Source organism: Zeugodacus cucurbitae, chromosome 2, assembly GCF_028554725.1.
Source record: "Zeugodacus cucurbitae isolate PBARC_wt_2022May chromosome 2, idZeuCucr1.2, whole genome shotgun sequence".
Classification (NCBI taxonomy): Eukaryota; Metazoa; Arthropoda; class Insecta; order Diptera; family Tephritidae; genus Zeugodacus; species Zeugodacus cucurbitae.
Genome location: NC_071667.1, coordinates 74,562,463 through 74,575,478, shown reverse-complemented (window position 1 = coordinate 74,575,478; position 13,016 = coordinate 74,562,463). Strand labels below are relative to the sequence as shown.

The 13,016-nt window shown below is 32.6% G+C and overlaps 1 protein-coding gene across 3 annotated transcripts; it reads right to left on the bottom strand.

The window, feature by feature from the left end:
* Positions 1-11,284, bottom strand: LOC105216118 (AN1-type zinc finger protein 6). 3 transcript variants are annotated; one of them, XM_011190436.3, is made up of 6 exons: positions 11,089-11,284; positions 7,863-8,402; positions 7,168-7,754; positions 6,921-7,079; positions 3,013-3,181; positions 1-2,682 (listed from the first exon to the last, which is right to left on the bottom strand). In XM_011190436.3, exons 3-6 carry the CDS (start codon positions 7,264-7,266, stop codon positions 2,534-2,536), a joined length of 576 nt encoding a protein of 191 aa, XP_011188738.1. In that variant the 5' UTR covers positions 7,267-7,754; positions 7,863-8,402; positions 11,089-11,284; the 3' UTR covers positions 1-2,533. The 3 variants fall into 3 exon arrangements, 2 of the variants coding, with proteins under 2 accessions (XP_011188738.1, XP_011188736.1); XR_008471999.1 differs by lacking the exons at positions 6,921-7,079; positions 7,168-7,754; positions 7,863-8,402; positions 11,089-11,284 and adding exons at positions 4,873-5,913; positions 5,990-6,599; XM_011190434.3 differs by lacking the exons at positions 6,921-7,079; positions 7,168-7,754; positions 7,863-8,402; positions 11,089-11,284 and adding exons at positions 4,847-5,913; positions 5,990-6,588.
* Between the last annotated feature and the right edge of the window lie 1,732 nt (positions 11,285-13,016).

Here is a 13,016-nt window from a genome sequence, read left to right as displayed (position 1 = left end):
TTTGTTAAGCGCCAAAAAGTAGACTATGCAACTGGTTTGTTGTTGGTATTTTTCTTATTTTTGTTGTTGACCACTTTTCAAGCTTTTTATTGTTTCTGCATTTGTTGTTGTACAACAAACCAATTTCACGAAATTTGCTACACATACCTCCCCCCCGTCAGTGCGCACCATTTTCATAAGCTTTTTTGATTATCCCATATGATTTTTTTCTTTTCTCATTATTTCAGCTTTACTCTGCCAACACACACTGCCGCAGCAGAGCCGCCAAGCCACGCCACATCTACATAACATACGTTAAACAAATTGTGATTTTTCAAAATGTATATTTTTTATTAATAATTAATTAGAGTTATTCAAAATTAACTAAAAAATGTAAAATCGACTTCTACTTCAACAATAAAATTGCAGTTTTACGGCTTTGCTGCTGCACTTTTTTGTTGTTGTTTTTTTGTTACGTTTTTCCAATTTGATTTACAGCATGAAAACAAGGAAGAAGTGTAATTAATATTTTAATAATTATTATCATAGTTTGAGGGAAGAAACTAAATAACGCTTAAAGTAAAAAATTAATCAAAAAAATCAAATTAAACTCAACTCAACTCAAATAAAATCATACTGGAAAAGCAAGTGAAAAAAGCAACAAAAGGAAGAATGCGTTTTAATTGTGTTTTTTTTTTTAATTTTTTGTTTTTGTTTTTTCTTTTCTTTTCTTTTGTATAGAACGAACCGTGGTGAGATAGTAGATAATCTTATATTGCTAGGTCAGTTAAAATATAACTTTTATCCGCTTTCGCCCACTCGCATCTATGTATTATCATTATTATTATTATTATATATATATATATGTAGGTAATATGTATATTTTATTAAATTAAATTAATCCATTTGCATTTACTCTCATTTATTTTTTACGCTTACATCTGCAGCTTCGAACTTCCATTTATTTATAGTTTTTTGTTTTTGTTTTCTAATATTTACTTATTTTTCCTTTCGTTTACCGTTTCATTTACTGCACTATACACTAAGTTTGTTTTTTGTTTTTAGTTTTTTTTTTCTCTTCTTTTTAATTAAAATATGTTGTTTACTCCTGCACGCAATTTTTAATAGTAAACTAGGTAAAAGTACTTTTTTTTGTTGTTTTATGATTTTTTCATTTTTTTTTGCGTTTTGCTTTTTTCTTATTTTTTACTTGTTACTTGTTTTTAGCTCATTTTCTGTCTCGCTTGTGTTGGTAATAATAATAATATAATGTAATAGTAATAGTATTAATAATAATTAATATTTGTTTTGTTTTTGTTTTTTGTTGTTATTTACTTCGTTTGTATTTACTTTTTGTTTTTGTTTTTGTTGTAATTGAAATTAGTATTTTAATAAAGTTCTATAGGTTTCTTATTGTTTGTGGATTGCCAAGTGAGTGAGTGTGTGTGTATTATTGTTGTTGTTCTCTAAGTAAATTGAAATTTCTTTTATTATTTTTGTTTTTGCTTTTCTGATAACTGTATGAATTTTGAAATCGCTTAAACGCTAAACGCAGCCAAAAAGCAAACCAGCTTCCTAAAAACTCGACCGCTCGTGTGTCTCGCATGTGGGTGCTTGTTTGCTGTTGTTGTACTGTACATTTGCAATGTGTTGTTGTTGCTGCTGTGCTGTATGCTGCAGTTGCCGCTCGCTTGTAGAGTGCTTGGATAGCTTCGTGTTTTGTGTTACATCTTCGCAGACGCTGTCATCATCACTGCTGCTGCTCATAGCTGCGCGCGGCTGCTGGAAGTGCGCTGTGTGTATGCAACGCTGTGCTGCCGCGACACTAAGCGCATCGTATGGGCAGCGCTGCGTAGATATAGTCATGTTTTTACAAGTTGTTGTTGCCGCCAAGCGTGCGCTACTGCTGCATGTACAGCGACTGCATCAGCTGCTTGCGTCAAATCAGCATATGCGCCGAGCGCGGTATATACACTGCCAAGGCCCCGCGTGCGCTTTGGCCAAACATTGGACGCCTGCTTGTTTTTTCTCTAATATTCACTACATTTGGCCGTGCTCGTTGCAAGTTTGTCAGTATGTTCCAGCATACATTCGTCGTATTTGGCGTTTGGCTCGTGCGCGTGCGGGTGCGGTTGGCATCGCTGCAGTTGTGGCGTTTAACCTTTGACCCGCTTGTGTTGATGTTACTTGTCTTTTTTCGACATACATACATACATATATGCATATGTGTATGTGTGTGTGTGTTTAGCTGCGTGTGTGCCTGTGTATATTTATGGAGTTAATTTTTGTTTTTAATTTGCTCTCTGCTCTTTGTTTGCGCTATAAACTATCATATTTTAGCTGAGTTCTTTTATGTTTTCTTTTCGGCATTTTTTTTTTGTGTTCTCTCATTCCATTTTTTTTTTTGTAATGTTTGTTTATATTAATTATTATTATATATATATAGTTATTAATTATATTATCATTATTATTTATATTTAATTTTTATGTATATATTTAATATTTATATTTATATATATATATATTTATATTATAAAGTTGATGGCACAAAAGTTCAAATTTTTTGTATTTTTTCGCCAACTACCACAGGATTATTGCGTCGAATTTCTTGGGCCCCATGTTCCCGATAGTTAAATGTGCAGTCGTGTTTGTCACTGTATCTGTGTACAGCGCAGTAGAGTCCACCACATCGGCACTGAAAACCTGGCGAAACGAAAAGAGAATTTCATGAAATTGTAGAGATAATAATTAATCGAATTTGTAAATAGCAAGAATGAGAAGCGTCTAAAATATATGAAGAAGAGGCAAGATGTGCGAGCAATTAGCGAAGCATGTTGTGTATTATCTATCTATACTTTCAAAGGTCAAGTCACATACCACAAATGGGATAAGAACTTCGTCAAAGCAGCAATTATAAATATTTATGTACCTCACGCTCTCCCATTTGTCTGCCATTTTCCTCAAATACATTTTTATGCTTCCCCAAATATTCTTTCTATTATAATTATTTCCTTTTCATAATTCACCACTCACCTGTAAGACCAACTTTCTTGCGGCATTCAGCGCAACGATTCTTTTTCTTTTTTGCATCTTTATCTTCCTCCTTGTCTTTATCATCTTCAGCTGTTTGGGAGGATGTTGATGGACCGGCAACGGCAGCAGCTTCGGTGCTAGTCTTAGCTGCGCTTTCTTCGTTTATTTTCTGCAAGCAAAAGAATAAAGCATAAATTTTAATTCAACTACAAAGTCAAAGCAACAAAGATCTGAGAATTATAAAATAAAATTATAAAAATAAAAAAAAATATATATTAAAATGTAACCTGCATTCACTGACACGATAAGCTGAAATCAATGAGTTCAGAACAGTCGCTAATACTTGCTATACATAGAGCTATTTAAAATACTAAGCTGTATGCCACTCAATGTCTTCCGCGACGAGCGCATATATATTTAACTAGGTATGCATATTCAGAGTAGAAGCCTCGCGCATTTTAGGTGGCTAACGGCCAAAATTCCTCTGCTCTAATGCCAATTTTTTTTTATTGTTAATACAAATTGTGCCCTGCTATTTGGCACTGCAACCTAGGCGAGTGCAGTGCCCGTGAAATTTAATTAAACACTCGAACATGTACTTTAGCAGCGAGTTGCATACTACTTATTCAGGTGACTTTTATGTAATCTCGTAGGATTTTTTTAAAGTGGTATATAAAGTGGTATATAAAAAAATGTAGTTTCTATGAAATTAAATAAAAAATAATATATTGAATAAAATATTTATATTCGAGTTCGATTTTTTTTCGAAGATCAATTTTTTTTAAATATATTTCGAAGTTATAAAGCAGTTTAATGAAATTAAATAAAAATATTTATATTCGAGTTCGAAATTTTTTCGAAGTTCGAATTTTTTAAGCATGAAATGAAAAATTAAAAAAAGTAATATTTATTTTCGAGTTCGAAATTTTTTCGAAGATCAAACGTTTTGTCAATATTTCGAAGTTATGCAAATCTGATAACAATAAAATAAAATTTACTAAAAAACGGTTTTCGAGTACGAATTTTTTTTCGAACATGAAAAGGAAAAATTATTTTTAGCGTCAGCTGAACTGAATAAACCGAATAATAAACCACTTGTAGTTAATTAAAATACAGTTATTTGAAAAAATAAAAAATCTTTTCATTGTATAAAAATATAAACGATATTGCAAAATATTTGCCTACATTTAGGAACAATCAAATTTGATCAAATTATGCATTTTATAGCTTTTCCAGCTTCCTTATACCAGCTTTGGGATTTCAGTTTTTATTTTTATAATTATATCACTCATATGAAGGGAATGAATGCCAATATGGGACCTTGAAAGCAAGCTTGAAAACGACTATTATATAATCAGACCACAAATAGGTTAGAATTCACATTTTCAATTATTCAATGATATAATCCTCAGATGTAAACTATTCAAAACCCTCTTTAATATTCCTGTTCTTAATCAAGATATTAAACTTCTGCCTTAAACCAAAAGATAGATTTAGAAATTAATTTTACTTTGTTTCATATAAAATTCTAAATTAGAAAATAAATATTAGTTAAGTAAGGGCAAATGAGAAACCAATAGTTCTTGCCACAAGTAGTGTATTTATATAAATCAAGAGCAAATGCATGACATTTTGTAACTCAAGTCGTTGCAATGTGTTTCGTAAAAGTTAGTCGAAAGAGGACAACGCAAATTCATTATACATATATAAGCGTATATATATGCCTCGAGAAGAGTATAGGGTAAGAAGTGGAAACGAAACACCGCGCAATTCAAAAGTGTTCGACATTTGTAATAAACAATTTAATCAAGAAGCTAATTGGTAAGACATTTACCCCTTTTTTAGACGAATTATTATTACTAGTTGAGGGAGCCGTAGTAGAAATGGGTTCGGCGATTGGCACAACCGTTGGCGCTATGACTGCATTTTGCAACTGCTCAGCCGGGGGAGCAATAACAACGCCACCAACAACACCACTATTGTTCACGACAATGTTTTCGACATCGGCTGGAACTAACAAGTCAGTGACGACTGTATTTTCGGCAGTTGTATTAGCTGTTGTTTCATTAGCAGTTGTATTAGTTGTTTCATTTGTTGTTGTTGCGTTCGCTGACACTTCTTCATTGCTTGCGTTCTTCTGCTTGGCTTTACGCTCTTCCTTGACCATTGCCACTGTTATATTGTTGCTGGTCGTTGGTATATTATCAAACGATTTCAAGTTTTTGGCAGTGAACATATCAGCGCCATCATAAACTTTGATGGCTGGTGTTTTAAGCGCCGATTTATCGGTCACCGGACTGAAGCGACGCACTGGTGGCACATTAACCGAGCCCGATTCGACAATGCCAGCACCGGATGCCAAATGCTTCGTGCTGCCACTGTGTCGACGCTTGAGCACACGTTTGCTGCTGCTGCGCCGCTTGCCAATTTCGCCTGAGCTTGAAGCAGCATTGGCGGAGTTCGCGCGCTCTGTTGACAGCTCATTTGTTGTGACTACTGACGCGGTGGGTGGCTCTGGCAGTTTGGTGGCATATTGTTGCTGCAACTTGGACAGCTCGGCCGCTTCGAATTCAGCTTGCGCACCTTGCGGCACTTTCTTAAGTTTCTTGGTGACTTTATTTGTGCCCGCTTTACGTTTCACCACCGCCACATGCTTCACTTTCAATATCGACTTGGACTTCTCCACTGTCGGCTGCAGCTGTTGGCTAACAACCGTGTCTTTTGTAGTCGCCACAGCGGCAGCGGTAGCAGTGGGGGTTTGTGTTTTGTTTTTCGCCGTCGTTGTTAGACGTATTTTCGACTTGGTATTTGGTGAAGTGAAATTTACATGCCGCTTGCGTTTCGTAGTCGTTGTGCTGCGTTTGAGATCGTCGCCGCTGGCAGAGTGTATTTTTCTAGTGTCTTGTGAAATACAAGTAACAAAGGAAAGGTATATGAAACAATATGCAATTGGTTAACTTTATTAATTTGTGCTCACGATTTCGGCGTGCACCGCGCACGCTGTTGGCGGCGGCGCTTGCGCCTGCGTTTGTGGCAGCTGCTGCCGCTGTCGTGGAGCTGGTGGGCAGTGCCTCAGACGCGGCCGCCGCCGATGTTGACGACGTTGCATAGTTATTTGCAATTTTATCATCTTGCTGCTGTTGTTGTTGCTGTTGCTTGCGTATACGCTCATTGGCGTCGGTGGTGGCTGTTGTGGCCGCACTGGGTGCAGTCTTCATTTTAGCGGCCGACATAGTTTTCGCTTTCGTTGGCTTGATTTTGAATGAGTTTACTCAACTTATGGTGGAATTGATGAAAATATGGTTTGCGTTGGATGTCGTAAAAACGTTGCCGAAAAATTTGCGTTAATAGTTTTCGAATTAAACGTTTTTGGTCGAATGTAAATTTGCATCATTAGATAGGCATTTTATGGTACAACCCGCACTACCACCACTTCGGCCACTTGAACAAATTTAATGGACATACGTCGGATTTTGTTTGTTGTTAAGTATATTATTAAAATTTTAAATATTTTTTTATAATTTTTTGAAGTCGGAAAATTGAAAATTTACTTAAAAAACGATTTAAATTTCACAGCAAATATTTGTTTTGATGGAATTTTTATTTTACGGCGAGCACAAGTGCCGTAAAGCAATGATGATTTTTTGTTTAAATTTTTTTTTATTTTTATTTATTTATTTTTTATTTTTTTAATATATTTTTTCAAATTTAATTTTTCTGAACTTCAGCGCTAGTATGCTGCTTCAAAGCTGCTATTTATGTGATGACTCCAGCTTTCTATACATTTTCAATATAACCTGCTTTTACTAAGTTCTTTTCCTACACTTAAAATCACTATACGTCACCACAGTCGGCTTGAAACACCCTGACTTCCTGTTTGAAATCATATTTCTTAATATGCTACTCACCTCTTTTATTTCATTATGTTGCAGCTGTAAACTTTGCACTGTCGGCTGTGCGGTATTGGTTATTGTGATGGCTGGACTGAATGTGGGACTTGGCTGTGGGCTTGGAACTGATACAGGTGTGCTGCTAACAGGTGGTTGTTGCTTTTTTCTCAAAGAATCCTATAGCAAAATGAAAAAAAAAAACAATTAATAACAACATTTTTCTCTATTCTAAGATTTTGAAATCTCTTGAGTGTGTGTTACTTACCTTATAGCACACGGAGCAGAGACCATCGGTGGCTGGATTGCCGTAGAAACCGCAACCGGAGCGGCACATAGGTTGCATTGGATTGGATTCACGTTCCATTGTATATTTTTGTGTTTTGTTGTTGTTGTTGTTGATTCCTGTACTTTAGTTAATTTGCTTAGTTAGTAGTGTAGTTGTTGCTGTTGTACGACTTTGCTAACTTTGCCTTCGTCGCTTTATGAATTTATCACCACTTCTGCTTAGCACCGCTCGCTCAATAATTAGGCTGTACGCTTTAATCACGGGGCTTGATTGCCGTTTATTGTTGTTGTTGTAGTTTATGCGTTGTTGACGTTTTTTGAGAAATTTAGAGAACAGTTGAAGTTTTTAATAACAGTTTATATTCGTTTGTAACACAACTCGTTTGTTAGAAGAACACCGAAGAAAATTTGCAAATAACTGTTGTTGGCTTTCAATTTAAATTTAAGCGAATAGCAAATTCAATACAAAAAAATATAATAGGTGTGTGTGAGTGAGTAGTGAGAGCTCCGCTGTGTTTCAATAACTCCACTAATAATAACAACAACACACGACGCTCGTTCTAGACGCTGGCGAAAATAAAGTAAAGAGAAAACACACACAAAATTAGTACAAGCGTTCATTAGCAGTAAATTGTTGCAAAAATCATATTTTTATTTTTACACACACACACTCACCAGTGACACAACAGTTGAACAACAATTGAAGAATTTGATTTGATTTGAGTTTCTTTTTTGAAGATTCAGTTCCACAAGTGTGCTAGACTTTATGAACTGATTGTCCAGTTGTAGCTAGTTATGCCAGTTATTCTTGCTGTTGCTTTCAATGTTCTTCTTGTTGTTGTTGTTGTGCGCATACAATTGCACTTGCAATTGTGTGGAGAACTAATATATTTCCTTTTAGAAGAGCAATAAGTCGAATAGCAACTGTTTTGTTGTTGTATTTGGCGGTGTTGTTGTTGTTGTTGTTACTGACTGTTGACCGGTGACTGGCACACAGTGTCGCCTTTTGCTGATTTGACTCTACTTTCGTTTATTATTATATCGCTTCTCTTCACCGATAGCCGCTGATGCTGCCGCTATTACCACTCTGGCTGAGCGCTGATAAACTCACTCGCGTTTTCGCTATTGCCCAGTTATTATATTGAATGCTGACGCCGCTGTTGCTGCTGCTGCACTGCTGTTGTTGGGGCGTGAACTTTTTAATGCTCAATAGAACTGTAATTGAAGAAAGAAAATGCGAGAATTGATTAGTTACATGTGTGTGTGCAATAAAAAAAAATAAATTTTTTATACAAATTTTATTGAAAAAATGCATATTATAAAAATATGATTACTTAAATGTTTACTACCGCGCTTAGTTGTAATATGAGCCACAGTGAGTTGTGAGCAAAACAATCGTGTGTGTTGTGTGTGTAATTTAAAAATTTATTACTCATATGAAATTGCAAATTGTTGTGGTATGCACTTGGCAGCACTGGCGCATGTGCATGGAAAACTTTCGAAAGTTGAAAATCACGATATTCAAAGCAACAACTAATAGTATGTGACTAAGTCTATAAGTGAGCAAAACTAAATGTCAAATTAATATGGGAAAATTGCAAAATATACAATCATCGAATATGAAAATTATTGAGAAATAAATTTTGTCATGTTTAAGTCATCAGCAACAACTATTTGTTGTTGTGCATATACGTAAATGTTGTATTTTTTACACAAAATGATATCATATATTTTCACAAAATTACTTTCAAAATGTGAGTATCAAATAAAAAATTGCTTTCATCACGCAAACCAGTGATGATTAATGACGGAACTGGTGTTGGAGTGTGGAAAGTTCGAGATAAAAAACAAACAAAAGTGTAAAATATTTACATATTTCGACAAAAAATAATGAAACATTAAATTAATTAATATAAAGTTAAAATTCGAAATATTATAATAATAGTATTCACAAAGAATAAAACAAAAAATTTTCAAAAACCAAATAATAATTAAAACTTTGGTTAATATTAATACTTTTAACTTTCAAAACAAAAACATTTTTTTTTTTTAATTTAACTTGGTAACGATTTATAAAAATTTATTCATGAAAACATAATTCATGTACTGTATTTCAAAGTGTATTCAACAAAGTTGACTAAGTATATGACGTTTCATTTTTTTTTTATCCAAATTTGGCATGTTAGTTGCCATTGATTTAACCCTTACAATTATTAAAAAATTAAAATTTTGAAATTCAAAAGTAAACAAATTTCAAACCAAAAAAAATATTTTTTAAATGAATAAAAGAAAATGCCGAATACTTTCTGATTATGCAAAACAACTCATGGAAGCAATTTACTAATGTTTTGTGCTCCAACCTACAAAATGCAAGCATTTTTATCAATATATATTATATTGTTCAAGATAAAAAGACGGGTTAATGTAAACAAATAAATTAATTGTTTACTATTTTATTGTCAAAAACGGGTATGTCAAATACTTAGTTCACTTTGTTGAATACACTTTGCTGTATTTTACATTATTTGGAAAATGAATATTTTATACATTTTCGAAATTTATTTGTGATATATTGTTAATATTTGTTATTCTTTCAATTTTTAGATTTTTTATTTTCAGGTTATATTAGAAATTTGAAAATTTTGATATTCAGGGAGGTTCTGCAATCCGAGTGAAAGTGAAAATAAAAAAAATTGTAATTTGAAAAGTAAAATCGAAATTCAGTACACCAAATATGTATATATAAATATCGGACTGAAAGTGAATTTGCTTGAATTTCACTCGGAAGTGATATCACTATTAATAGTTTTTATTTTATGTTTTTAAATTTTTAACAATTTTATAATAGATTTTGATTTTTATTTTATTTAAATTAAAAAACTATAATTTTGGAATTTTAGAAATTAATTTTCTTTCAATTAAAAAAATACTTTTTCAATCTTTTAATGATCATTTAATTAACACTATTCACAATTGTTATATTTAATGAATTTTTACATTTTATTTAATTTCTTTTATTATTGTATTAATTTAGTTTTTTTTATTTAATTTAATTTTTTTGTTATTCTATTTTATTTTGTTTTTATTTAATTTTATATTTTCTTTATTATTTATTTTATTATTAATATTTTTTTTAATATTATTTTCTATAATATTTTATTTTTTTTTATCTATTACAAATTATAATTTCATAAATTATTCTTTTCATCTTATTTTTTCACAAAAAAAACTGCCAGCCATTATTTATTCCATTTATTATTAACATTACAAATATTTCAAACTTCCAACTGAGACACACAATTTAAATTATTTATTAGAAGCCAGACGAATATAATTATTTTTCTTTTCACAACACAACAAAGCACACTTTTATTTATTTTAATTTGTAAATAAATATTTATTATATTTTTTATCTCCTTTTTCACTGCTATTTGCATTGTTAATTTTTCAAATTCTTCGCAACTTGACAGCGGCCGCCGTTAGAAATCAGCGCACACAATGGAGCCACGAATCGCACACACACAAACACACGCAAGAATTTGCGAAAAAAATCTCAAATAATAAATAGCAACAACAACAAACAAGAAGTTTAACAATAATTGCAACAGCTGCGCGCCAACACAAAAAATGCAACGAAAAAATGACACTAATGACAACACCGCCAACAACAACACATTTGCAGCAAAAAGAAGCTGTAAAAATCACAATTTTTGTTGTTGTACATGTACACAAAGTGGGCGCTTTTATAATAATTGCCAAGCAAATGTTTTTCAAGGCTGTCGTCGCTGGACCAGAAGTCAGCGCCTGCAACAACAACAACTATTCCGTGTACAAAGCGAAATACAAGCAACGCGTTTGAGATAAAGCGCGGCGGAGACACGAAAATTTATGGAATTCTTACATTTCTTACAAAATAATGACAATTTCGCGTGGCCACAACGATTGGATTGTGATCTCGCTACCAAGAAGAACACAAGCTCCAACGAGATCGAACGAACGAATTGGCAATGGAGCCTGTTATATTTGTTTGTATGTATGTATTTAGGTTTGTATGAACACCGCGTTCGTCCAGCACAGCAGACAAGCTCGCAACTGGCGCAGCACGATAGCAACTGAACCGGATTGTGCTGGAGACCGAAACTCTAGCTGACGGTGGTGACACACACGCACCATCGCACATAAATATGTAGGTGTATGTGTGTATGTAAGTGCATACAAGTGCCTGTAAACGTTGCTGCTGCGCTGCTGATAAAACCTCAGCGGGAGCAATTTTTTCGTAATGTAATGACAGTTTTGCTGTTATTTATTGAGTTTTTCTCCAACTACTTCTTATTGCTGTGTGTTGTTGTTGTTGCTTATGCATGTCTACAGTTGCTGTCATTTTGTAGCTGTTGTTGTTTATGTTATGCTAATATAAATTTACTCATTTATGTAAGTGTACATATAAGCTGATACTTTAATGCCTCATGCCTGGAGCAGTGAGTGCTTTTCTTGCTGCCAGCACTCAAACTTGCATTCTTTGTTGTTGTTGTCTAGACGTCGAGTGGGGGTTAGGCAGTGCCATATTTGTTGTCATAGCAGGTAAACAATTATGTATATATGTTTGTATGCTTGTGGCGCTCTGCACTGGTGTGCGTTTGCGTGTGCATGGCTTAAACGTCTTACCTAACGGTGTTAATTGTTGACAAGAATGAAAATGAGCTTTTTTCTGCCATTGCCTTTTACTATGTCTTTCGTATACATGTTTATTATTGCTGCTATGTACTGGTTTTACTTTTATGCAAATTCACCACGAATTTTCTGGACTGAGTTGAGTTGGAAAGGAGGTAAACGCAAGTCATGACTGGGGTAGCACTGTGTCGGAGTGGGAATTTTTGGAGAGCAGAATTTTATTATTAAATAAAAAAAATTATTTAAATTTTTGAATGATTTTTATTATTTTTTTATTTATTATTTAATGATTTTTATTTTTTATTATTGAACTACATCAATTTTTTGTTTTTAATTTTGTGTGTTTTTAAAGTTTTTGAGAGTTGATTTTGGTGAGAAAGATGTTATTATTGATGAAAAAATAAATTTAAATTGTTTTTAAATTTTTTTTTATTCTTTAAAATTAATTTTTCATAATCTTTTTTATAATTTTTTGAATCATTTTTTTTATCATTTTATAATAATTATTTTTTATTTTGTTTTTTAATATTTTTCATACTTTTTTTTAAATATTTTTATTATTATTATTTTGTAATAATTATTTTTTATTTTGTGTTTGTTTGTGTTAACTTTTTTTTTAAATATTTTTATTATTATTATTTTTTATTTTGTGTTTTTTAATTTTTTTTTAATATTTTTCATAATTTTTTTAAGAAATATTTTTTTACTATTATTTTTGAATAATTATTTTTTATTTCGTATTTTTCATTATTAAATAACCAAATTATTTAGGCATTTAACTATTATTTACAGCATGTTTTTAATAATTTTTTTTTCAAGTAAAATAATCAAAAATAAATATTTTTTTTTTTGCTTGGCCCGTTCATACATACAATCCCAAAAATAAATAAAAAATTATTTATAAATATAAAATTGATACTAAGAAGACACCTGAAGACCCACGCCAACAAAAATAACGGTGTATACGCTCAAACATGCACGAATACAACAAGCTTGACTGGCTAGTTCGCTCGCTGACTGGCTTGCGTGCTTGAGACCACGCTGGGAGCGCAGACTACTGAAGAAAGTAATGCATTACAAAAACTGCATGAAACTCAATACACACGGATATATGTAGACATATGGTAAACTACAAAAATGAAAAGTGTATAAAAAACA